We start from the raw sequence: 27,603 nt of genomic DNA, 5'->3' as shown, positions 1-27,603 counted from the left end.
ATCCTGAGGAATAAGTGAGAAGGCACGCACCGAGTCAGTCACACAGTAGGTGCTTTGTCAATGGGAGCTGAGGCTGAGACTGAGTCCAGCTCTTTGGTCCCCTCCACGTCTTTAAGGCCCCAATTGTGGGTGGTCTCCTCAAGGGCACGTGGAACAGACCACCACCACCAGCTCCACCATCTGCCTGTTTCTTCCCGAGAGCTAAAAACAGAGATCCATTCACTTGAAGAGAAAAAAATGATCACAAACTCAAACTTACAAAGAAGTGGAGTTAAGGCTTAAAAAAATGAGTTGTGGGCTTCTAGAATGTGCTAAGGGGAATGTGACTCGCAGAAGGTGAGAAGTTGCTTTTCCACTCAGCCTTTTGTGCATTAAATCTTAAGAATCCAAATGGGTTCTTGCAGTAAAAGGAAACTGTGGAGCCAGCGGAGGGGTTTAGAGAAGTAGGATGGACAAGCATTCCTGGGAGGTAAGATCAGAGGGGGAGCATTGTACTATGAGAAGGGGGCCCGAGTGGTGGTGGATACAGGCTGTAACAGTGGGCACAGGCTGTAAGGACATATAAAACTGAGGATGAAGCAGGAACCTGTATGTTATGCTAAGGTTTTAAACTTTCCTCTGTAGAGAAGATTATGTGGAGCTGCTGAAGGTGTGAAGGCATGAGAAGGACATGAGATGTGTGCTGTGGGGAGATGATGTTGGTAGCCTGTGGCTGATGGACTGAGGCATGGAGGGGGTCAGGGAGGCAAAGCTACTTCAGTGGCTCAGAAAAAGAGATGGTGAGGGTAGAGATTCAGGCAAACGCAGGAGATTGGAGAGAACAGGAGTTTTAAAAATATTGGTGGTAGAACAGTCAAGACTTGTCATCAGGGGAAGTGAGTATGGAGGGACAGAGAGGAGTGGGAAATAGAGGAGAGAAAAACATCCCCCATTCCACCTGGCCCCCCTAACATCCCTCATCTGGCTAGTAGCCAAGTCCCCTGGTCCCTCTCCCCCTCCACCCTCCACTGCTCATCTTTGCTCTCCGCTATTGCCCCCCTATCCTCACTGGTCCCAGCCTCAGGTCCGGCCCCCTTCCAACCACCTTCACAGAGTTTTCTAAAATGCATATTGGATTATGCTGGCTCATCACCAACACCACTAAATGGTGCTCAAGACCTTCCACCACATGGCCCTGCTGACCTCTCTAGCATTTTCTCCCGTCTCCACTCCAGCCAAATAAACAACTCCCAGCCCCCTACACCTGCACAGCCAGTCCCACCCAGTGCCTTTGCCCACACTTTTCTGTCTATAAACCCAACTTTAATCCTCAGCTTGAAACTTTCATCCTTCTAGAAAATTTTTCCAAATTTTCCCGCCTTTCTGAGGCCTCTTAGTTTCCTCAGCTTTTCAGCGCTTGGTGACACTTGTATGTGCACATCTCCTCCACCTGCTTGACTTGGAGCTGTGTCTCATTTGTCTGTGCATCCCCAGCACAGAGCAATTATGGCTGATGTGGAGAACACCGTGTCAGGTGACATTATTGTCATTCACTCATTCAACCAATAGTTATTGAAGACCTACTGTGTGCTAGCCATTGTTTTCAGTGCTTTGGACATATTAGTGACCAAAACCAGAATACAGTTCCTCTCCTTGTGGGGCTCATATTGCAGCAACAAGCAATAATCAAGAAACATCACAAGCAAGTAAAGTATAGAGAGCATTTGAACGTGATGTGTTTTAACTAAGACGGGAGGGAAAGAGATGGGAAGGTTGGAATGGGCTTTTATGACAAGGTGATGTTTTAGTGAAGACTTAAAGGAGGTGAGGGGTTTAGCCAATAGAGGAAGAGTGTTCAGCAGGGAAGGAGTCGATGAGTGTAAGTTGCACACTATTTGGGCAGCATGTCTGATGAGCAAGGAGGCCTCTGTGGCTGGAGTGAAGGGGGAAGAGAAGCAATAGGAGGTTAGGCCAGGGAGCATTGGGGCCGGGCCCTGCAGGACTCTGTGGGAGACCCTGGCACTCTGACCTGTTTTCTTTTTTTTTTTTTTTTAAATATATTTTATTGATTTTTTACAGAGAGGAAGGGAGAGAGATAGAGAGTCAGAAACATCGATGAGAGAGAAACATCGATCAGCTGCCTCCTGCACATCCCCCACTGGGGATATGCCCGCAACCCAGGTACATGCCCTTGACCGGAATCGAACCCGGGACCCTTCAGTCCGCAGGCCGACGCTCTATCCACTGAGCCAAACCGGTTTCGGCATCTGACCTGTTTTCTGAGCGCCCTGGGATGACTTTGAGTGAGGCGTCCCATGATGTGACTGACATATGTTTAAGCTCATTCTGACTGCTGGCCTAGCTGTGGCCCATGATAGCGGAGGCGCTGACAAGTATTGGAAGGGGTCACAATAATCCAGTGAGAGACGAGGGTGGTTCCAGTGAGGGTGGTAGCAGGAGGTGAAAAACAGTGGTCGGATTCTGGGTGTGTTTGGAGGTAGAGACATCATGGACCAGATGAAGGTATGACAGACAGGAAACAGGCTGGGGCCAGCCTACTGAGATGATGGGTTTGCCATCAACGGAGGCAGGAAGACCTGTGGGTGGAGCAGGTTTGAGGAGAAGATGAAGAGTTTGGGTTAGGACTTCTGAGGAAATGTAGAGACTTCCTGTTTTTCTTTCCATCCCAAATAAACAGTAGGGATGCTAATGAGCCTCCCAAGGGGAAGTAAAAGTCCCATTTCCTGGGATTTTCCACGGCTTTGCGGAGGAGCGGGCCTCCCCACGTGCTCAGGGAGCCGACCTTTCCCCCAGAGCTGTGTTTACTTTCAGAGAACCCGGGAAGGGCCTACAGACGCTGCCTGGCTCGAGGCACTTGGCAGACGCTGGCGAACCGCACAGTTTGGCAGGATGACTCCGAATGCTCTGAGAACCACAGCATCCAAAAAAACGTGAGTCCCCTTGGCCCAGCGAGACACACGCCTGGGGCCCAACCACCCTGCCCTGCCCCAGGGCCCTCCATGGCCTCTTGGCTTTAGGGGCCACACAGAGAGCCTTCCCTAAGCTTGTCTGCTCCGGACTCACTTTTGCTGCTGTTCCCTCTCCCTGGAATATCTCTCCTCAGCTCTTTTGTGACCTCTTCTTCTTTTTAAAGTATGTTTTTATTGATTTCAGAGAGAAAGGGAGAGGGAGAGAGAGATAGAAACGTCAATGATGATAGAGAATCACTGATCGGCTGCCTCCTGCATGCCCCACACTGGGGATCGAGCCTGCCACCCAGGCACATGCCCGGACTGGGAATGGAACCGTGACCTCCTGGTTCATGAGTCGATACCCAAACACTGAGCCACGCCAGCCGGGCGGCTTCTCCTTCTTACCATCCAGGTTTCAGGTCAATGTCTCCTTCAAAGCGAAGTCTTCTGTGGCCACCCCATCAAGAGTGGCCACCGCTCCCCATCACGCTCTGACCTGCTCCCGCGTTTGCCTCTCTGTTATGGAGCCTTCTCCTTAGAAAGTGGACTCAGTGGTAGCAGGCGGGGCATGGGCCTGAGGGGACACAGTGAGCCCTGGATTCTGAGCTGAGGGTCAAGGGCTAGGCAGCCCTGTTTCCTGTCCAGACTCTGATTCCTAGCTCTTCATACCCAGACCCTTCACCTGTCTGTGACCCTGCTTCCCATCCACCCCCGGGGGTAGGATCTATTGCACCGAGCGCTGTGAGGATGTAAATAGACACACAATTGTTAGTAGACATACGGTTCTCCAGAGAGGACCTGAGCCCTAGTCAGCACACCTGGGTAGGAGTGACCCCTCTGTCGCCAGGGCCCAGCACCATGACTGGGCAATGAATCACCATCGCTGCTCAGCAAATGTTCATTGGGCGCACAGCCAATCCGTGCCTCAGACTTCCACCCACACATCTTCTTTCCAGGACTCTAGTCTGCAGCCCCCCAGGCAAGGCTCTTCTCCCCAAACACCTCCTGTTTGTACACATCCCACCCACCTTCCTTCAAAGTGAAGAGCAAAGGGCAGCATGGACAGAGGGAAAGGTGCTTGGGAATCAGAGGTCTGGGGCCACATCTGGGCTTCTTTCAGACAGTCAGACGTGACGTGCCTCCTGGGCACTAGCCACTGGGCTAAATGGTGAGTAAGACAGATACCGCCTTCCAGGAGCTTAGCGTCTCAGGCGGCACAGGGACAAGGTGGAGGTCCCTAGAGATGCCAATGCAGTGAGTTAGGATTCGGCACTGTTTAAAAGGGGAGGGACATCACCGAGCAGGCTTCTGGATTGCCCTGTCAGGTCAGAGAGGGAGGCAGGGATGGGGCTAGACTGGAAGCAGAGGCGGGGGAGCAGGCAGGAGCCATCACAGGAGCTCAGCCCAGGCAGAGAGAGGACGCAGTGGGGTGCAGAGGAGAGGGAGGCTGGATTTGCAGGATCTGATACCTGTATTAAAATGATACCTGTATTAAAATGATACCTGAATTAGATTCAGCTTATCTCAAGCATCTGTCTGACTTTCACCAGGAACCAGACGCGTGCTAATTGCGTGGCTTGAATTAGACAAATTGTATGTCTTTCTTATCTCCCCTCCTGAACTAAGCTACTTGAGAACAATGACCAAATCGTAGTTCTCTCTGAATGCCCACCACCCTGCCCCTGGCCTAGTACTGGGATGCACAAAAGCCTTTGCATACGGTGGGCGCATAATAAACACTGAAGAAATGGTGTCACCGATTCTGAGTCTGCGGGTCTGTGGTGGAGCCTAGGAACCAGGTCTGGTGCTAAATGGGTGATTCTCACGTGCCGCTGAGGCCGGGAACCCAGGTCTCAGGGAGGAATTCACCGGCAGGTCCGAGATGCCTGCTGCTTCCTCTGGACTTAGGTCTGCAGCGGCCCAAGTGAGTGGACAGGGACAACAACACTTTCCATATTTCGGAGAATTCAAATATTTAAAAGAACAAAAAACAAAACCAACTTCTGGCCATGTTTACCTGCCCTTCCTCACAAGTACCCATTGCCTTTGTCTCCTCATTAGAACATTATTCAGGCTTCTGCCTGGATCAGTGCGACAGGAATAGATATCCTTTGGATCTCACTTTGAAAGGCCTTTCTATTTTTAGGTTAACACAGCGTAGGTAGTGACGGCCAGGATCTCTCCATGGCAAAGGCACATTTCTCCTCTTGGATTTAGTCACTAATTGGCAGGATGCTGCTTTGGTACCGTTGTTTACCTTGTTGCTGACACATCTTCATCAGCGTCCTACCTCCATTGATGACGCGTGCTTGAGGGGATTCAAGCTCTATCAGTCCTTCCACATTTACTCGGTGGCAGTCTCCGAAAAAGAAGACCTCCTCCCCTTCCCCTCCTTTTTTGAATATCACTATGGACTTAGAGATTGTTTTATTCACTTATACCCATTCTTTTTTCTAAATCCTCACCCAAGGATATGTTTTACTGATTTTTAGAGAGAGGGGAGGGGAGAGAGAGAGAGAGAGAGAGAGAGAGAGAGGAGAAAAACATTGATTTATGAGAGGAACACTGTCTTCCATACATGCCACCACCAGTGATTCAACTCACAACCTAGGTATGTGCTCTGACCAGAAATTGAACCAGCACCCTTTTGGTGCACAGGACGATGCTCTAACTACCCAAACCACACTGGCCAGGGCTATCTAGACTTATTCGTTTTTATGATAAACTAGAGGCTCAATGCACAAAAATTCATGCACTCGGTGGGGGGGGTGGGGGAGGGTTCCTCAGTGCGCATCATAGCAACCAGTCATTCCCGGTTGTTCCGCATTTAGGGTCAATATACATATTACCCTTTTATTATATAGGATGTTTTCTAGATTTAGTTAGTGAAATCCCGTCAAACTGGCTCTCAAGTCCTTTTGTTATAATCCTATTAGTCTTTGAGCACTTCCTTATTTTCTGGCAGAAGAAGGTGGTTCAGGCCCATCTTGCACAAATCAGCTGTTTCTTCAGAATCCTGGGCCCTTTAAGTGGAAGAACGGTATTTGAAACCAAGATCTCAGTGTTAGATGTGCTCATTGCCACTACTACGAGGTCCTAGAACCTTTAGTGTTAGACTTCGAAAAAAACATTTTTAAAAAAGCAAGGCTTCATATTGATAATTCTAATTCAAATCTAACAATTAGGATTTTACCTTATTACTTTGTATTCTATATCTTTTTTTTCTTTCAGTGAAAATTTGCTTTCTAATAACATTACCATAATTATTTATTTACCTTATCATGCAATAGACATAAAATAGTCTCAACCAGCCCAGCTGGTGTGGCTCAGTGGTTGAGCATCAACCCATGAATCAAGAGGTCCTGGGTTCGATTCTTGGTCAGGGCACATGCCTGGGTTGCAGGCTTGATTCCTGATAGCAGATGTGGAGGAGGCAGCTGATCGATGTCTTTCTCATCATTGATTTTCTATCTCTCTGTCCTTCTCCCTTCTTCTCTCTCTAAAAAAAAAAATCAATAAAAACATATTTATAATAGTCTCAACCTTAATATTGAAATTTCCACTAAAAATATAAACCTATTTGGTAAAGTTTCAGATTTCTTTGAAGTGCTTTATATCCTTAGACTATAACCCATGGTTAGAGTACTATGTTCATAATACTTGAAATAATTAAATTCTCTATGTGGTCCTGTTATTAATTGGATATACAGTTTTATTTATTTGTGTCTATTAGTACTAGTGGTGTGCCTTTTTCATTTTTCTGTCTCTATTTTCTAAAATAAATAAAGTATTGGCAATGTTTAAAAGCCAAAACTATAGAAAAAAGTATATTCAGAGAAATCTTACTTCCATCACTGCCTCTAGCCCTGTTTCTACCTATTCCCTATAGGTAACCATTTTTATTACTTTCTAGTTTATCCTTTCTCTCTTTCCTTTTTCTTTAGTTCTTTTTAAAATCAAATTGTAATATATATTTTACATTTCTTTGTGCCAAACTAAACAAATATATTAATATGTTATTTCCCCATTTTTCTTGCACAAAAGGCAGTATATCAGATACCCTATTCTGCATCTTTCTTTTCTCCCTTATAACGTGTCCTGGAAATTACATCAATTTCCAGAAATGGTTCTCTTCCTTTTTTTATTTCACAGCTGCGAAGAACTCCACTCTATATGTTTACTGTAGTCTATTCAGCCACTCTCCCATGGCCATTTGGATTATTTCTATTTTTTTTTGTTTGTTTTTTTTGTTACTAATGATGCCACCTTGAGTAACCTTGTGTATGTATGTCGGTTCATAGCTATGGGGGTCTATCTTTTGGAAGGTTCCTAGAAATGGGATTGCTGGATTAAAGGTAGAAGCACATATACTTTTGTCAGATATTGCCAAATTCCAACCCCCCCTTACAGGGGATGTACTGTTTTGCCCTTCTTTCAGCAATATTTGAGAAGGCCAATTTCCCTGGTGGGTGCATACTACACACTGTTTACGAAGCATTTTATGAAGATATCTCAGTGACTTCAGATTCTCCAGTTGGTTCTGAGAGTGAGCTGGAGACTATCTGGGTGTTCTGAGACCGCCAGAGAGGTAGCCGGGTTTGGTAGAGCCCTGAATCTAGAGGAGAGTTAAGGAACATTTTCTAACAGAGGGCAGTTAAGACCAACTGCCCCAGCTGGTGCCCATCTCTACCCCCTTGTTCTAACCCAGCGGTTCTCAACCTGTGGGTTGCGACCTCTTTGGGGGTCGAACGACCCTTTCACAGGGGTCGCCTAAGACCATCCTGCATATCAGATATTTACCTTACAATTCATAACAGTAGCAACATTACAGTTATGAAGTAGCAACGAAAATAATTTTATGGTTGGGTCACAACATGAGGAACTGTATTTAAAGGGCCAGAAGGTTGAGAACCACTTTGTCTAACCAATTCAACACACAGCTTTTTAGCTTGTTACCACTAGTATATGCCTTTTTTTTTTTTTCTTTTTGCTGGTTTTCTGGTTCTTGGAGCCCACTTTGTCTGCTGAAAAGCGGGCCAGATGTGCTGGGGAATTCATGCCTCTGCTAACCCCAGAGCAGCCTTCAGAGGGACTGCTAATCTGCCACTTGGATTTTAGCCGAGGGAAACTGATTTTAAACTTCTGACCCCAGCCTGCAAGACAATAAATCATGTTGTTTTAAGTCACCAAATTTGTGGTATTTGTTACAGCAGCCACAGGAAATTAATATAAAAGGGCATCTTTAAGAAATTGCAGCTGACATCATATAATTGGTGAAAAAAATAAATTCTTTCCCCTAAGATCTTTAACAAGATAATAAATTCACTCTTTCCACTTCTGTTCAACTGGAGATCATAGCCAGAGCAATAATGCAAGAAAGAGAAATACATAGAAATAAAGAGTTTGGAAAAGAATAAGTAAAAATGTTATTCCCAGAGAGCATGATCATCTATAGAAAATCCCAAGGAATCTACACAAACTCCTACTGATATTAATAAGTGAGCTTTGCAAGGTTGCAGACTACTGATCAATATTTAAAAAACAGTTGTATTTTTATATACTAACAATAAGCAATTAAAATTAAGAAAACAATATCATTTATAGCAGCATTAATAATATAAAACACATATGGATGAATTTGACAAAAGATAAGCAGGACCTATATACTGAAAGCTACAAAGCTCTGTGGAAAGAAATTTAAACAAAATCTAACTAAAGGGAGGGACATACTATGTTCATGGACTCTAAATTGATCCATAGTTTCAATGTAATCCAATTCAAAATCCCAGCAGAATTTTTGTAGAAAATAGCAAGCTGATTCTAAAATTTATATGGAAATGCAAAGATCTAGAATAGCTAAAACAAACTTGAGAAAGAACAAAAGTGGAAGACTAACACTAATTGATTTCAAGGCTTGCTATAAAACTATAGTATTCAAGCCAGTGCAGCACTGGCATAAAGATAAATATACAGAATAATGAAATAGAATATAGAGTCCAGAAACAGACCCACACATATAAAGGAATTTGATTTTTTACAGAAGTGCCAAGGCAATTCAAAGGGGAAAGAATAATCTTAGCAGCATATGGTTCCAGAGCAATTGAATATAAAAAACCAACTTCTATCCTTACCTCACACCATGAATGCAAATGAAGTAGAAATAGATCACAGACCTAAATGTAAGAGCTTAATCTATTAAACTTCTAGGAAAAAAAAACAACTGAAAATCTTAAGGCCCTTGGTACAGGTTTTAAAAATAGGATAGAAAAATAAAAAGTTGATAACTTGGACTTTATATAAAAAAACTTCTGCTCTTCTACAGACACTGTTAAAAAATAAAAAAGGCAAGCCACAGAATGAGAGAAAATACTTGCAAAACACAATCTGACAAGAGATTTATACCTAGACTATATAAAGAACACTTACAATGAGCAATTAAGACAAATAATTCAATTTAAAAGATGGAACAGATACTTTACCAAGTAAGATATACAGATGGAAAATAAGCACGGAAATTATTCTCAACATCATCAATCGTTCGAGAAGTTCAAATTAAAATCACAATAAGACACGGCTACACCCCCATTAGAATGGCTAAGATTTAAAAGACTGATGATATGAAGTGTTAATAGACTCTAGAGCAGCTGGAATTCTCATACATCGCTGGTGGGAATGTAAGTTGATAGGACTCCATTAGAAAACAGCTCGGCAGTTTTGTAAGAAGTTAAAACATACACCATCCTACTCCACCATTCTATGTCTAGATATTTATCTGAGAGAAATGAAAATCTATGTCCATATAAAAACTTGTACAGAAATTATTTGTAAAAGCCAAATTCTTAAAACGATCCAAATGTCCATTAATAGGTGAGTGGACCAATAAATGGTGGTGCATTCCCAATGGAATGCCACTCAGCAATAAACACGGAATGGGCTCTGACATGGATGAATTTCAAAATAATTATTCTGAGGGAAATAAGCCTTGCAAAAAAGAGTACGTATCATAAAATTACATTTTATATAGAATTTTAGAAAATGTAAACTAACCTGTAATGACAGAACACAGACGAGTGCTTGCCGGGACATGGAATGGCAGGAACAGTGAGAGGAGAGGTATCACAAAGGGTCACAGAAACCTCTGGGAGGTGATGGAAATGTTCATTGTCCTGAATGTAATAATAACATCACAGATATATTCATGTCCAAATTCATCCAGGTTTAGACTTTAAACATGTGCAGGTTACCGTACATCAAGTTTACTTTAATAAAAGGGATATGCAGAGAAGTGTAGACATAATTTAGCAGATAGTAAGTATTTACTGTGGGATTTAAAAATAAATTTACTTAGATACACCATCAAGATTTTGTTTGTAAATACATTTCGTAGAAGAACCCACAGCATCTTGATGGTGCTATGTATGACAGACTGAATGAAAAGGTGAGATTCCAATGGAAAATCTCACTTAACAAAACAGAATTTCCAGTAAATTATCCTCTTTTCACAATCAGGCTACCCTGGGACTCAGAGAAAATATTCCAGTGATTTGTAAGGTCTTTGTCTAAGAGGTCATCTATGAAAAGTTATTTTAGGAAGGAGACATCCCGTTGGAAACCTGGTTCAGAGAGAGAGAGAGAGAGAGAGAGAGAGAGAGAGAGAGAGAAGAACCATTATACTCTAGGGACAGCACACCAGGGGCAAAGATCCTGCCTTCATTCCCAAGGTACGCTCTTGTCCTGGCACAATTTCCTATGATACTGTGACTCTTGGCGCACCAATGCTGGGCTGTGGGACCAGCCGTGAAGGGGAGCCCCAAGGTGGGCTCTTTATCATCAAGGCGCCGTGGCCTCTGAGTGCTTTACTTGGGTGTCAACAAGGTGGGGTGCATGCCTAGAACCTTGGGGGTCTGGGCATGGAGCTCGGGGGTGGAGACCATAGCCGTCTAGCTTGGTGGTCACGGCTGCTCTTCCGCTGTGCTCAGGTGGAACACCACGCCCTGCTGTCCACCTTGCAGCTGCTGTACACCGTGGGCTATTCCCTGTCCACTGTCGCCCTCCTCCTGGCTCTCACTCTCCTCCTGTTTCTTCGGTGAGTGGAACTCTGCGGGCGTGTGTTCAGGCGTGTGCCCTGGAGCTTGCGCACTGGCTACCTCTAGAATGCAGTAGAAGAGTGGGCCGGGTGCGGGCCTGGCTCATCAGAGCTGGAAAGGGGTCTGAGGGAGTTCCTAGTCCACCCATCCCTTTTCCAGAGGAAGGGGGGTGAATATCAGAGGTCCACTGAGAGCCACGGAGTCACCCAGGCACCAAGCACAGCGAGAGCTGGAATCTGGGGTCCTAACTCAGCTTTTGCTTCCTTTGGGTTGGATAACCTATGTGCCGGGCCCTGCTCCAAAGTCCTAATCACACCCATTGCTACCACAGCCGGTTCTCACCACAGCGCTGCCAGAGGCATTATTTTTACAGCAGAGATTAAGAAAGGTCCCCAAAGCAGATGAATGAGGGCTGGAGATGGGATTTCAGGCTCCAATTAGCTGTGTTTCCTGGTGCCCAGGCGCTGTCCTAAGCATGTTACATGCGCTGAGTCGTTTAAATCTCATCCTGATCCGAGTCAAGCTGAGTTCTGATTCTAGGGGATGAGCGCTGTTATTACCCCGTTTTGTAAGTGAGTTACTGAACTATGGAGAGGTCGAGGAACTGGCCCAAGATCGCACAGCTGGTGAGCGATGGAGCCACGACCACAACCAGGCAGTCCAGCGCCTCAGCATTTTCATTCCCTAATACTCTCTGTCAGAACCCAAGCCTCCGTGCATTTTATTAAATCATATTTTTAAAAATTCCCCGAGTGAGACATTTATAGAGCCACAGGGGAGCCCTCTCAGGCTCTCTCCGTTCCGCCCTTTCGGGAACATCGCTGAGCACATAACAGGGCAGAAGGAGAGTTTGGCACGGAAGCAGGAGACCTGATGGGGACCGTGGGGACCTGGATGCCAGCTCCAGAGCAGCTCCCCTCCTCGGCTCTCCACGCCCAGGTCTGGCCCTCCCTGACCCTTAACCTCAGGGTGGTCGCTGGCTCCTGGAGCAGGGTAACGACTTTCTGCTCCAGGGAGAGCAGTTCCTGAACAACAGGAGAGTCGCACAGCCCGGGCCCGCTGCTGCGGGTGACCGCCTCCACTCACCTTCCCAAAGTCTCAGAACCGAGCCAGGAGAAAGGCGCTGCCCGGCGCCACAGGGAGTAAATTCAGCAGAACCAGGGTCAACCGAGTGTCCGTTTGTCTCGGGCACTGGGTAGAGTAAGGCCCCGTCCCTGCCCTGGAGTAGTCCCCAGTCTAGTTAGGGAGAAGGATGCATACATGCTGAAGTGCAAGGACCTGCTTCAAATCTGCCTTCAAAATTAGAAAAGTCGAATAGCTCTAAAGCAAGGCATGTGCCGCCCAGGAGCCCAGGCGGGGCTGTGAGAGCCGAGGGATGCAGCTTTCATCAGCCAGGGCAAGGCGAGCTGCGGGAGGCTCCAGGTGGGCGAGGCGGAGGCAAGGAGAGCTGACCATTTCTGGGCGCTTGTTCTGTGCCTAAGTGAGTGCCTGTGTGAGCACTTCTCACTCAGGAACTGCCTGAACCCTCCCGCAGGCCTGGGAGGCAAGCACTCTTGTTCATGCAGGCCGCAGAGCCTGGGAGAGCCGTACGTTATAGCCTCAGAGTTTCCGGGTTCAAATCTCAGCTCTACCACTTACTGCTCTGGGACTTTGGACAAGTGACTTAACCTTCCTGCCATGATCTCCCCAGTAGTAAAATCAGGGCAATAATGGTACCTACTCCTTCAGAGGTTGGGAGGAGCAAGGGTACCCACAGGCACTCACTGTAAATGGCTTGGGACGTAGCGGCAGATGTGGGCCATGTGATAAAGGTGTTAGCGCTCATTATCCTCGCATCGCAGTTGAGGAAAATGAGTTGCAGAGCATAAGGTCACGTCTCCCAGCCAGCCCGCTCTGGAGCCTCCACCGAGCCTCCACCCTGTAGTGGATACGCAGTGTTTCAGGCACAACCTGTTGGCCGGTGCCGCCTTTCCTAAGAGAAGGAACGCGGTTTCCTCCCGCGCAGAAAGCTCCACTGCACCCGCAACTACATCCACATGAACCTCTTTGCTTCCTTCGTCCTCAAAGCCCTGGCCGTGCTGGGGAAGGACATCGTCTTCCACAACTCTTACTCCAGGAGGCCCGCCACCGAGAGGGAGTGGGTGTCCTACATGTCCGAGGTATGTCCTCCACCGGGTGGGTCCGTGCTGGGTCAGAGGGCAGGGAGCGGGGCTGGAGAGGGAGGAGGGAGATAAAGGGGGCCGCACAGGCATCACCTCTGAGAGTGGGGCAGGGTAAGGAGAATCCGCAGCAGAAACTTCACTGTGGGGCCGCTGAACAACCCTGGGGTGGGAAATGTCTTCGTCTGTACATACAAGAAGAATGAAGCCAGATCCATCTTTTTTATGATTACTGTTTTGTTGTTGTTGTTGTTGTTAATCCTCACCCAAGGATATTTTCCATTGATTTTTAGAGAGAGTGGAAGGGAGAAGGAGAGACGGAAATATCAATGTGAGAGAGACGCATCGATAGGTTGCCTCCTACACGCACTCCCATCAGGGCCGGGGGACCTGCAACCAAAATACTTGGCCTTGACCAGAATCGAACCCGGGACTTTTCAGTCCGTGGGCTGACGCTCTATTCACTGAGTCAAACAGGCGAGGGCTATTTTTATTATTTTTATTAAAGCAGCAAAGCTTTTCCACATTGAAATCTGCATCTGTGGACATGGTTTTTCCTTTATCCTGTTAATGACGAACGCAGTAGCCTGTCAAACTAACTGCATTCCTGGAATGAACCCAACTAGGATCTGACACATCATTCTTCCTTTTCTATCGCTGGATCCCGATGGCTAATACTGTCTTTGGTTTAGCCTTTCTCACCTACATTCGTGAGTAATTTTCTTTTATTGTAATGCCTTTGTTAAGCTTTTGGATAAAGTTTATGCTGACCTCTTAAATCTCTAGTTTCTGGAAGAGTTGATTGAAGATCGGTATTATTTCTTCCTTAAATGTGTGCTAGATTACACCAGTGAAGCCATGTGGGCCCAGAATTTTGTTTATTGGGAGGCTTTTAATTATAAACTAATTATGTCTCATATTTACATTTTCTATTTCTTCTGGTGTCACAAGGTAAAATTTATGTTTTTCTAGGAATTTGTCTACTTCATCTAATATTTTATTTTATTTTTATTTATTTTTTTAAAAATATATTTTATTGATTTTTTACAGGGAGGAGGGGAGAGGGATAGAGAGTTAGAAACATCGATCAGCTGCCTCCTGCACACTCCCCACTGGGGATGTGCCCGCAACCAAGGTACATGCCCTTGACCGGAATTGAACCCAGGACCATTTAGTCCGAAGGCAGACGCTCTATCCACTGAGCCAAACCGGTCAGGGCTACTTCATCTAATATTTTAAATTTATTGGCATAATATTGTCCATAGCTTCCTGAGGTCTTTAAAGGTCTATTGCGTCTGTAGTGGTATTCCTTTCTTCCGTTCCAGATATTGATCACTTTAGTTTCACTCTCTTCCTCTGCCCCCTTTCTTGTCTTTGACTCAGTTTTATTAGATTTTCCGAAAACTGAACTTTTGGCATTGTTGATTCTCTTTATTTTATGTTCTCTATTTCTATAATTTCCACTTCCATCTTTATTATTTTTTTATGTGCTTTCGTTAGTTTTATTTGCTGTTCTTTTTCTGACATAATATTTAAGGTAATTGATTTTCAGCTTTTTGCTTAAATTAATGCATTTAAGGCTACACGTTTCATTCTGAGTGCGGAATTAGCTGCATAGCACACATTTTGATATGCAGTATTTTCCTTTCATTCAGTTCAGAAGGAAGTTCTAATCTCTGTTATCATTTCTCCTTTGATTCATGAGTTATTTACAAGTTCATTTCCTCATTTTCGATCATATGCAGATTTTTTTGGTTGTTGATGTCTAGCTGAATTGAACTGAGATCAGAGAATAAACCCTTTAGTTTCCTTTAGGGAAGTTGCTGATGAGATTCCTCTGTTTTTGTTTGTCTAAAAGTGTCTCAAGTGTCAAGGAAGAGGCTAGGCTTTGAAACCCACATGAAGCCCTCCTGCACAGTTTGATATTGTGGTCACCTGCCTGAGAGGGAGAGAGGGGAACCAGGAGGGAGGGGTTCTGCTCAGGGAGGCCCTTCTCCACCCTCCTGTGGCCCCGACCTGGGGGAGCCTGGGCCCAGCTGCGGGCGCTCTGTCCTCTGCAGATTTCCACCTCCTGCCGCTCCGCCCAGGTTCTGCTGCACTACGTCGTGGGTGCCAACTACTCCTGGCTGCTGGTGGAAGGCCTGTACCTCCGCACGCTGCTGGAGCCCACGGTGCTCTCCGAAAGGCGGCTGTGGCCCACGTACCTGCTGGTGGGTTGGGGTGAGTGATGTGAGCCCCCAGCCTCTTTTTCTGGGGATTCTTCGGATCATGGGGGCCCAGTAGAGCCTTTGGTCAGAGTTAGACACCCAACTGGAGTGTGCAAGCAATGCACACGCACACACAAACGTGCTGCAGACCCAACGCACACATGCAAACACTGGTAGAATCGTGACATTTCTCCTACCCTGACCCCAGGGTATTGGTCTGCTCAGGACGTCATAACAAAATGCCATAGACGGCACGGCTTATACAATGGACAGTTACTTCTCACAGTTATGGGGGATGGGAAGCTTGGAATCAGGGTGCCAGCATGACTGAGTTCTGGCGAGGGCCATCTTTCTGGCTTGCAGACAGCTGTCTTCTTGCTGTCTTCACATGGTGGAGGGTGGGGGGTTGGGGGTAGCGAGAGAGAGTGCGCACAGCTCTCTGGTCTCTTCTTACAAGGGCATTGATCCCATCATGATGACACCCCTGCCTCCCCAACCTCTTCCAAATTCAGTCACCTCCAAAGGTCTCATCTCCGAATATTATGTTATTACGTTGGGGTTATGGCTTCAACATATTAATTTGGGGGCGGGGGGCGGGAGACATAAGCCATAACACTAAGTCTTCAAGATGAGGTCTGGAACCCCTGCTGCCACAGCTTCTGGGGAACGTGAGGCCGCAGAATTCAGAGGAAATGACCTTGGCCTTCAGTTCAGAATATTTTGGTTAACGTCTCTGAATTGACTTCAAGCTGCTTTGTGACATGTGACAAGTCTGTCCTCTCTGCTTCCTGGTTTGCTGACAGTGGGACAGTGGACGGGCTATATGCCACGCTAGGTCTATAGCCCTCGCAGCCCACCGTGCCATGATGTTCTGGCTTTTGTCAGATTCAACCAGCAGTGCTTGGCCCATCAGGCTGGGGCGGGGACAGGCAGGTTTGGCCAACCAGCAGCTAACTGCACTTGCCTGTTCTCTCCCCAGGCTTCCCGCTGCTGTTCGTTGTGCCCTGGGGCATCGCCCGTGCGCAGCTGGAGAACACAGGGTAGGCAATTCGTCTGTTTTCTCACTTCCATGAGCCAGTCATTCCCAAATATGCCCAAATGCAAGGCTACACATCATTTTTCCCAGAGACCACCCACCCCCTTCCATTTTGGCCATCTAAAATATACCTACTGGTGGACTGGGTGGGGGTGATGGTGGAGGGATTGAGCAAAAAGAAAAATAAGGGGAAAACACTCATGGATATGGACAACAGTGTGGTGATTGCCAGGGGCTGAGGGGTAGGTAGAGGACAGTATAGAGGATAAATGGTGATGGGTGGAGACTTGACTTGGGGTGGTGAATATACAGTACAGTGTACAGATGATGTGTTGTGTGCACCTGAAACCTGTATAATTGTGCTAACCGGTGTTACCCCAATGAAGTCAATAAAAAGGAAAAAATTAAAAATAAAATATATCTAGGAATGTAGATAAAAATAATCAAAGATTTTCCTTACAGTTTATTAAGTCATGCCTGCATATTAGCACAAAATTAGCTAGAACAAATTAGAAAATAACACAAAAATTTGCTGCATACCTTATCCGTGACCTGGGTATATAAGCATACAGGTACAAGAATGGTTATTGCATCATAATTCAAAGTGGGAGAAAAAAAGCAAAGAGGAAAGGGTGGAAGTGGTCAAAAGATTCAAAATTCTGGTTATAAATGAATAAGTCCTGGGATGTAATGTACAGCATGGTGACTATAGTTAACATAACTTTATTGTGTATTTGAATGTTGCTAAGACAGCGAGTCTTAAAAGTTTTCATTATAAGAAAAAAAATTATAACCATGTGAGGTGATGGAGGTTAACTAGACTTATTGTGATGATCATCCTATATGATAAAAGCATAATATGCTAAGTGTCCTACCGATCTGTCAACTGTTCGGTCGACCACTGGACCAGTCGCTATGATGCACAAGGGGGAAGATGCTCTGACTGGTAGGTTAGCTTGCTGCTGGGGTCCGGCCAATTGGGGATTGGGTGAGAGAGCCGGACATACCCTGGAGCCCTCCCACGGTCCCTCCCCAGCTGGTCAACCTCCCACAGTCCCTCCCCGACTGGTCAGCCTCCATCAGCCCTGATTGGGACTGAGTGAGATGGATCTGAAGGGCCCTGATCGCCAGCCAGGCCAAGGGACCCCACCCGTGCATGAATTTGTGCACGAGGCCTCTAATTTCACTATATTTATATAGTAAATCATCACGTTGTACACCTGAAACTAATATAATGTTAATCTGGCAATTGTATTTCAATTTAAAAAATAAAACAAAAACCCCTAATCAAACAAAAAGACCCTGAACATTCATCAATACAGGAATTAATGAATAAATTGAGACCTACCTATATTATGGAATATTGTGAGACTGCTAAGAAAACATGTTAATTCTGTATCTTCTAACTTCTAGGGGCTGAATCTCAACAGCACATTGTTAAGGCTGTTGCTGAATAATGCTTATGATCCCATGTGATCCCATTTTTTTCTCCAAATAATCCACCATCAAAAAGTCCTTTATGTAATTAAGAATTTATATTTTCATGAACATGAGAGAGGTGTAGGAGGACATACACCAAGCTTTAGCATCGAGGAGCACTTTAGTGGTTAGAAAAGTCAACACTACGGTACTTGTAGGAAGGAAGGTGAGTCCTCTCTTCTTCTCTTCCACCCTCAGGAGAAGATGGCTTGAAGGTAAGTCTTGAGTATGAGCATCCTTTTTCCAGAGGTCATGCAGCTTTTGCATTCAACCTTACCTCGATTTAAAGTCTTCTTCTACTGTCTGCTCTTTGCTGTAGATGCTGGGTAAACAACCGAAATAAGGCAATCTGGTGGATCATCCGAGGACCCATGCTTCTTTGTGTAGCAGTAAGGATCACCCCATCTACCCTGTTTCCCCTTCTGAGCTCAGCAGCTGTGGAGGACCATGCCCCCTCCCCCACCACCAAATTCTCTGGCTCAGAAAGAGCCCCTGGGCCAGATCCCTTGAGAAGGAGATGCTGAGCTGTGAGTAGGATCTGCTGAATGGAAAGGAACAAGTTAGAAACTTCTCTGTGTTCTGGTTCAGGACCCAAGTTCAGGGTTATATACAAGCCTCCTTCTCTCTGGGTCTTCAGACATGTGCTTGGTAACTATGGATTAAATGGTTGTGATGGGGATACAGGCGTATCCGCCACGGGCCAGCCCAGGGATAGCCTTGGGTTTTAACACCACTAGTAGGAGGGAGGGGACACCCGGGAAGCTTCGTTTAGGGAGGAAAACATAGAATCAAGATTGACCCAAAGCTGTGATGGGCGTGAGAGTCAGGAGATGCTGCTTCTATGAGACCCTGAGGAGGAAGAGCCTTTATTCCATGTGGCCCAGGATTTGGGGGCTGGGGAAGGAATGCTTGGCCCAGAGTCCTAAAGCTTTCTTAGGGAGAGAGAGAGAGAGAGAGAGAGAGAGAGACAGAGAGAGAGAGAGAGAGAGAGAGAGAGAGAGAGAGAGAGAGATCATGTAGATAAATAGATAAATAGACAGACAGACAGATACCAGATGGAAGCCATCCTTTTGAGGACCTAGCCTTAGAAGACACATAGCATCACTTCTACCATATTTTTTTCTTTAGGTGCCAATAACGAAATCTAGTTCACACTCCAGAGGGAAGGGGGACCTTAGGCTCAGCCTCTTGATGGGAGAGGCGTCAAAAATTCTGTAAACACATTTTAAAATTTCTACCAAGGCTGATAATGAAGAGCTGGCTTTTCCTAGTTCATGCAGTTGTGGGAAGTAGTCCAGATAGTGGAGAACATGTACTTTCCAGTGAAAGCAACAGGATCTCAAAATCAGCCACCAAGAGCGCTGGAATTCTTTCCAGAAGGGAGGCTGTGGCAGTTGTTTTTAAGTGCAGGGAGGTTTGGAATCAGATAAATCTAGATTTAATTACCGACTCAGCCACTTACTAGCTGTGCCACCTTGGAAATTGCACTTGTCTCCTCTGTGCCTCTGTATCGTGTCATAAAAACAGCGTGGCTTCCTCAGAGGGTTATTGTGAGGATTAAATAAAATGATGTTTGGACAGTTAGCCAATGCCTAGCGTGGTAAGTGCTCAATAAACATTAGTTAATGATGATAATGTACGTGTCCTTCTGCCTTTCTCGGACGACTATAGCGGTGGGCATTCCTGAGGCAGAAGAATAAACTAAATGACGTTTCAGGCCCCTTCCCAGGCTTTTGGAGGAGGTGGCCTTAGGGAGAGGGGTTTACTGCAAGCTCTTTCTACCTCACCGCTGACTGCCAAGTTGCCCCTGGTTTACCTGGACAGGGACCTGATGGCCAGGCCCAGGGTGACCTTGATATTCATAGCCACATGGACTCCATCACTTACCCTTGTCTGCTTTTTTCCAAGGTCAACTTCTTCATCTTCCTGAAAATTCTCAAACTTCTCATTTCTAAGCTCAAAGCCCATCAAATGTGCTTCAAAGATTACAGATACAGGTGAGTAGCCTGAGGTCCGTATCCAGTAGTCTAAGACTGTTGTGACCCCTCTGGCTGTTTTGGCCAATGCCTGGGGGTGTGTGGGAGGGAATGAGTTACATTAGTATGTTCATCTCCTCAGGCAAGGGTGTCAGGGAGAACCCCTCTGAGAAAGGAGTCATGGGATCATGTAGGGCTTTTGCCAATGGTGAGGACTTTCTGGCCCCAGGAAAATGAAGTAAGTGGTGAGTTGTCAAGGGCACATCCCCCCAGTAGGAAACTGTTGAGATGCTCCTAAGAATGGCTGGTTTACAGGGAAAGGGAAGAGCCACGTGAAGGGAAGTTAGTCACCTATCTTTGGGAGGGATTTGAGGTCACAGAATAAAAGACATATTCATAACTCAGAAGAGAATAGTTGGGTATTTTTGAAACCTTGGGATGTCAGACCACAAACATTTGAAGTCCCAGGAAATGCATTCAGCGCACAGTCACTCTTTCTCTGTGACGTGCCTTTGCTGTGTCTCATCTTCTGCTTTCCACCGTGACAGTAGTCCCGGTTCACAGCATGTCAGGTCACAGGTACTGAGATCTGCATTGCTGCAGATACAAATGAATGAATAAATGAAGAAACAAATAAACGAATAAGTGGCATAACAAGATCTCTCCTTCCTTTTCCAGTTACTCTTTACTGTCTATGAGACTTGTCCACTTCAGTAGGGCTCTTGCGAAAGGACTGTTTTAACTCAAAAAGGTAGCTCTCAGAGTAGGGATTCTAGTCCACATGGTAGGACAGAGGCGGGGGTGTGAGTGGGGATGGCTATAGCTCTGTTTCTCACTCGCCTAAGCCAAAACGGGGCCTGACCCAGGCGTGCGGGAAAGTAGTTTTTCCATTTACCTGACAAACATTTAACGAATGCCTCCAGTGTGTCTGAAACTGTGCTGGGAACAAAAGGTAAAGACGATGTGGACCCTGACAGCGAGGAGCACACACTCACTTGCCAAGGATTGGAACGTTGGTGTGGAACTCGAGTCAGCAGGGCTGATGCTGGCCATGACCTCAGACTCACTGGCTGACCTTGGGCAAGTCACTTGGCCTTTCTGGGCCTGTTTTCTGGTGTATAAAGTGAGAGTCCACACCAGGTCCCCCTCCCCTTCATTATGAGGATAAAGGAGGCCATAGACAGAGGTGTCCCAATCTAATCGGATGTGGTGAGTGGTATTTGCCCAGGACTCAAACCCCGAATGCTACCCACCTCCAGGAGGTCAGAAGAATAAACACCCGCGGTTCGGGACTGGGAAAATATACACTGTAGTTGGCCCAACTCTTTTGCAAACACCCCAGCCCCGGGCCACTTGGGCTGGCCGGGACCACACAGGCCTCCCTGTCCTTGGCGCCTCTGATCGAGCCTCCAAGTGGCTGACAGTTGCTTTGGCTCCTTTCCCAAGGCCCAGCCTCTCTCGCCACTCTCTGAGTGGGGAGGCCCCAGGCCAAGAGCAGAGCTGCTCTAGTCTCCCCTGTGCAGGTCCATTGAGGGGGAGCTGTTCTCTCACGAACTCCCTGGAAACCCCACAGAGGACAGCTTTCCCGAAGACTTTCCACAAAGGCTGAGCGCCTGAACCCTGTCACGTTGTGCCCCCAAAGCCCACCATGTACCACTCACTTGGTCTCCATGCTCCAGGCCCAGAGCAGTCCTTCCAATAGCTTTCCATCTAATAGCTAAGCATCTCCTGACACTCGGCCAAAAACACAGGCTGGGGAGCCTCCACGGAGTGTTCTGACTCAGGGAGTGAGGGATGGAGTCCATCGTTGAGCTTTTCACAGTCGACTTCTCCAGGAGATTCTGATACACAGGCAGAGGGGGGACCACCGGATCAGATGCTCTAGAGCAGTGGTTCTCACCCTTCCTAATGCCGAGACCCTTTAATACAGCTCCTCATGTCGTGGTGACCCCCAATTTCATTGTTACAAATTGAACATAATGAAAGCATAGTGATGAATCCCAGAAACAATATGTCATTATATATGTGTTTTCCGGTGGTCTTAGGCGACCCCTGTGAAAGGGTCGTTCGACCCCCAAAGGGGTTGCGACCCACAGGTTGAGAGCCGCTGCTCTAGAGAAACCAGGCCTGGATTGCCTGGTCAGGCCACAGCAAATGTGTTTCTAAGCAGCCTTGATACCCCTTTCCAAGCTCTCCTTCAGAGTATCCAAGACAGTGGTTTCCAAACCTTTCTGATCATGCATCTCTATTAGTACAGAAATTGCGAGCATGACCCTCATCATATATACACATGGTCTGTGGAACTGTTGCGTACATTATAACATACACCAAAAAATAGAAAAGGATAAAGGATGGGTAAAAATTAATATACATAGAACTTCTACTACCTTCTTTAGTTCTGTGTTTTTTTTCTAACAGCACTGGAGTGTGTCGCCCCATTGGGAGCAAGGATTGAGGGAAGTGGGACTAAAGATACTGGGGAGGCCCTCAGGGCTGCGCAGTGATTTAGGCCTGGCTATTTTGGGGAGAGAAAGAGTAACTGTTTCTGACGCACTCCATGCGTCTGAAAACTTCTTTTTCCTTCCCCTACTCTTGTGTCAGGAAAAAGCTTGAGATGAGAAACGTGGGTTCGTGCCTACCGGGAGGCCTCCCAGGATGAGACACCTCACCCTGGCAAGTTTGCTTCCACCTGGGACTGTGCTGGGGACCAATGAGTGTGCCCGAGGGGCTGAGACTTTGCAGGGCTGCCTGATGCCCCCTGAACTCACAAGAGACTAATATATAAACCAGACTATACAACTATTTATTCGTAGGGGCTGTGGAAGGTGGGGGTGGGGTGGAGACTCCTTCTAGTGGCCCCAGTCTTTGCAAAGTTGACACCAGAAGATGCAGAAACACAGCGCGGTCACTAGAACATCATTGGTGATCACGTCATCCAAGTAGAGTAATTGGTGAGGAAGGTTCCTTGATGGTGGCCTGCGCAACCACCACTGTCCTCTGGTCCCACCTGCCTGGTGAGGGGAGGGTCACTCCTCAGTCCCCACAGGTAGAGCTGGCTAAGTCCTGAGACCCTCCTGCTTTTCTGTAGTATTTCCTGCCATTTGGGTTGGCCATCTGCTTTCTGTTCACTGACTTCCAATTGCAGAGTGCAGTGAAATTGATTAGCCTGTGCCTATTCATTAGCAAAATGCCAGGGCCCTATCTCTCAGGACACACCCAGGCCACCTTAGTTTACGCCCTGGCCTGGTGAGTCCTACAGCAGTGATGAACACGTTCGCCCACTCTTCTCTCCAAGCAGTGCTAGCTTTCTCATTTCCAAGTTCTGAGAGGGCTGCTTCTGGTCACCTCATGGGCCGTCAGCACCCAGCTCACACTGTCTCTTCCACGCTGGAAGGTTCTCCCCTGCACCCCCCTCCATGTTTGTTTTCTATGAGAGCCCTCTGCTAGGGTAGGGAGAAGGGGGTGACAGGGCCTCGTGCATTTTTGTACAAACTCTGGTAGGAACAGTCTTACCTCCAACTCTCCCAGATTTTGAGAACTTTCAGGAAGTCGCTCTCAAGAATTGATCCCCCTCCAGGGGTCTATTTTAGGAAAGTTTAAACTAAACACATTTAGACCTTGCCAAAGAGGCAAGCTGCTAGGACCTGGGGAACCTTCTGTAGGCCCAGCCCTCTTTTCTAAGCTTCTGCTCCTCAGGTGGAGGCAACTGTAACCAGCCTCAGACTGGGCTGGGAGGGACGGCTGGGCCCCACCTGCAGGTGAGCAAGGCCCTGGAATGCCCACAGACACCTCTGCGTGGTCCGTGATCTCTGTTCTTGGTGGTTCCAACAGAGCATGACGGTGGCTCACTGCCCCTAGATCAGTGGTTCTCAACCTTCCTAATGCCGCAACCCTTTAATACAGTTCCTCATGTTGTGGTGACCCTCAATTTCATGGTTACAAATTGAACATAATGAAAGCATAGTGATTAATCACAGAAACAATATGTAATTACATATGTGTTTTCCGATGGTCTTAGGTGACCCTTGTGAAAGGGTCGTTCAACCCTCAAAGGGGTCGCGACCCACAGGTTGAGAAACGCTGCTCTAGATTAACCATCCATGTGATGGGTGGGGCAGAGCGCTTATGGATTCACAAAGGAGAATCATTTAACATGCTAACCCCCAGAGCCCTTCCTGAAAGGACTTTCTGGTGGGCAAAGATGAAAAATATCACAAATGGAAGTAAAATTGATCAAAGTCATTGAGGTTGTAAGCAACTTGAGGGCAGGGAGGGCTTCTTTAAATATAGGGATAGCTAAATTTTAGTGATCATTCATTATGCAGCAAATACCATTTATTTGGAGGGTTTACCATGTGTTAATCCTTATGATGACATTTCCAGTTGTTATTATTAGTAGTAACATTTTATTTTTATTTCAATATTTTATATTATATTAGTATTTGTATAGTCCTCATTTTTACCAATAAAAAGGTTAAATAATTTTCCCAAGGCCACACTGTTAGCAATTGGTAGCATTGGGATTTGAACCCAGGCCCCAGATACTCTACTGCTTTTGACCCTAGCTCCCCTTTCCCCACTGTAAATATTTATTGAATAGCTAAATGACTGCAATAAACTAAGCCATTTGGTGTGGCTGTTTTTAAAGATTTTTAATTGATTTTTAGAGAGGAAAGGAGGGAAGAGAAAGAGACACATGGATGTGAGAGCAATACATTGATCGGCTGCCTCCTGCACTCCCCCTACCAGGGATTGAGCCTGCAACCTGGGCATGTGCCCTTACTAGAATCGAACCTGCCACCTTTCAGTCACAGGATGGCACCAACCAACTGAGCCACACTGGCCAGGGCAAACTCAGTAATTTAAATAAACAGATGATTAAAGTTGAAAAATAAGCATAAACCCAGTTCATAAGAGTAAACTGCTAGAAATATTTATGGATTTTTATCTGAACAGGAACACAAATAGTACTTTGCCTAAGGAGAAGTTAGAATGAGGAGAGGCGACACCCATCCCAAGAAGTGGGGGTTACTAAAACACTCCAGAACTTCATAAAAGATGGTCATTCTTTAGAAACCATCCCATACTAAATGGGAGGTCTTGGATTGGATCCTGTTATGAAAAAAAACACTTGCAGAAAAACTGCTGAAATCCTAGTAAAGTCTGGACTATAGTTGTTAGTCACCTACCCATGTGGGTTTCTCAGTTTTGACAAACGTATGTGATTTCTGTAAGATCTGAACATTAGGGGACACGGAGTGAAGGGTATCCGGGAACTTTCTGCACTATCTTGGCTACCTTTCTCCACATGCAAAATTATTCTGAAATAAAAACTTTATTTAAAAATATAATGCTGGGGTGGGGATGGGGTGGAGGGGCTTCATGGGGAAAGAGAGGGGACATCTGTAATACTTTCAACAATAAAGATACAAAAAAACCCATAATGCCCTAGAAGCCCCTAAGAATAAGTTGATGGTAAGACATGGGTCCGAGGGTGAGAATGTAACCCAGAGCGAGGGTCGCAAACTCAAACACTTGCGAGGGCCCAGCAGGCAGGTTGGGGGGTGGTAAGCATGTTCCCTCTAAAGGGACAGCCACCACCAGGCTGTAGCTGACGATTGCTGGGCAGGCATTTGGGCCTGATCGCCCCATTTTTTCAGAAGAAGCTGGAAATCTGGACATCATTGCTAAAGTCTCCTTACTAATTAAAGGTGGCTTCAGTAACAAAAATCACTTCCTACAGCTCATGTTGCCAATGCGCAACCTCAGAGTGAGAGGGCTTTAAAGCACTCCTGGCAATTCTAAACAACAACAATAAAAAACTCTTGAAATGATCTCTCCGTGGGAGACCTTCCTGTTTGCTTCGCTCAGTGCGTGCTGTGTGGGTGGACCTGTGGGTAGCAGAGCATGTGAGCGTGGCACAGGCCAACCACATAACCAGGCCTGTGTCTCAGGCTCCCACTCCTTGGCCGCTCTTTTTCTTTTTTAAAAAAATATTTTTATTGATTTTTTTACAGAGAGGAAGGGAGAGGGATAGAGAGTTGGAAACATCAATGAGAGAGAAACATCAATCAGCTGCCTGGGGCACACACCCACCCTGGGGATGTGCCCGCAACCAAGGTACATGCCCTTGACCGGAATCGGACCTGGGACCCTTCAGTCCCCAGGCCAACGCTCTATCCACTGAGCCAAACTGGTCAGGGCATCCTTGGCTGCTCTTGATGGTCAAGCCCGAGGGACACGCAGTCCAGGCGCTTGGGTGGGGTCTCTCTTTCTGGGTGACTCCTGCTCAGCTCGTACTGGCTTTAGATGCTTTTAGGGCACAAAGGAGAGCGGTGTTGTTTCCTTGATGACATTGCATTTGAATGGCCCTCAGAGACACAGGATTCATGGTAAGCTCTGTTCTCTCTTGGGCAGAGATACACCTTCTGGCAGACACTGCCCATTAGCTGCTGCCGATCCTCCATGGGGAAATCTTTAATTCCATGGGGTTTGGGGAAATCTCCTAGTCTAGACCTTTAAGAAAGGGAGTTGGGCTAAAAAAATCATTACAGTTGAGCTCTTTGCCCCCCGTAGGTATAAAACAGTAGCTTTGTTTGTGCCCTGAATATGAATCACGGTGCTAATGTAGTCAGCTTTACATCAAGAAGCGGCTCAGTGGTAAAGAGCAGTTATTTCCAAAGGTTGCTCCTTAAAAATTCACATTCCCGGGACCCAGACTCCAGAGGTCTTGCTTCAGAGCCCCGTCCCTGGGACCAGGAGGATGTGTATGTGTAGACATAGCTCTGCAGGGACTTCTAATAGTCAAATAGCCGTGTTTGGAAAGCATCGGTATGTGAGGTGGGAGGTTGGGCCCCAGCTGTGCGCTTTGCACGTGGGTGGTACAAAGGAATGTTTGTCTTTTTCGTGTATGGTTTATACAACAGGGAGCTTCCGCACTGCACTTTTTACGAGGAGGATCAGTTTCTCATTTCCTCGGCGTCACCGGGGTTCCGGGGCAGCATGGGGACTGGGGTGGAGCCGCGTGGAGTGAGCAGGGCCTGAGTGTGAAGTCAGAAGCCCTGCTTCGAGGCAGGTATTTGGCGCCTAGTGGCTCTGTGACCCAGGAAAGCACTGACATCAGAAGTCCTGAATAGAGAAAAAGACAGAGGCACCACCAGCTAGCCAGGTAATAGGACATTTGTCAAAGCTAGTAGAGGTGTAGGGCCCAGGGCGATAGCTGTGTGCATGGCAATCTACCATCAGGCAAAATGTAGATATATCTGTAGGTGTGTCATAATCCATATAGGGGAATTCATTCATTCATTCATTCAATTCATGTTTTCTGCTGTGCATCTGCCATGAGCCAAGTGTTAGGATGCACCAATGAACAAGATCACACTGGCCCTTAAGGCAGTCAATGTGTAGCCAAGAAAACAAACTGGAAAATCAACTGTTTATTAACATGATAACAGCTACAATAAAGGCATGCACAGAAGAGCAGGAAATGTTGCCTATTCCCAACATGGCCCTCATGATAGTAATTTGGTTGTCATTGCAGGTTGGCAAAATCAACGCTGGTTCTCATCCCTTTATTGGGTGTTCACGAGATTCTCTTCTCTTTTGTCACTGATGATCAAGTTCAAGGATTTTCAAGACTTGTACGACTCTTCATCCAGTTGACTCTGAGCTCCTTCCATGTAAGTAGGCGTCTGAACCAGGATGCCTT

The 27,603-nt window shown here is 46.5% G+C and overlaps 1 protein-coding gene across 1 annotated transcript in view; it reads left to right on the top strand.

Moving 5' to 3' along the window:
• The window catches only part of GLP2R (glucagon like peptide 2 receptor), a gene marked incomplete at both ends in the record, with an annotated part of 47,319 nt that overhangs the window by 10,429 nt on the left and 9,287 nt on the right, over positions 1-27,603 (top strand). Inside the window, 8 exons of the mRNA XM_081110689.1 lie at positions 2,812-2,930; positions 10,931-11,037; positions 13,044-13,197; positions 15,258-15,417; positions 16,384-16,444; positions 18,239-18,308; positions 19,828-19,916; positions 27,436-27,574. Coding sequence (XP_080966815.1) covers positions 2,812-2,930; positions 10,931-11,037; positions 13,044-13,197; positions 15,258-15,417; positions 16,384-16,444; positions 18,239-18,308; positions 19,828-19,916; positions 27,436-27,574 — 899 coding nt within the window. The remainder of the gene's footprint in view (positions 1-2,811; positions 2,931-10,930; positions 11,038-13,043; positions 13,198-15,257; positions 15,418-16,383; positions 16,445-18,238; positions 18,309-19,827; positions 19,917-27,435; positions 27,575-27,603) is intronic.

This window comes from Myotis nattereri (assembly GCF_964212035.1).
Source record: "Myotis nattereri genome assembly, chromosome: 16".
Taxonomy (NCBI): Eukaryota; Metazoa; Chordata; class Mammalia; order Chiroptera; family Vespertilionidae; genus Myotis; species Myotis nattereri.
This window is presented reverse-complemented; position numbering and strand designations above follow the sequence as displayed.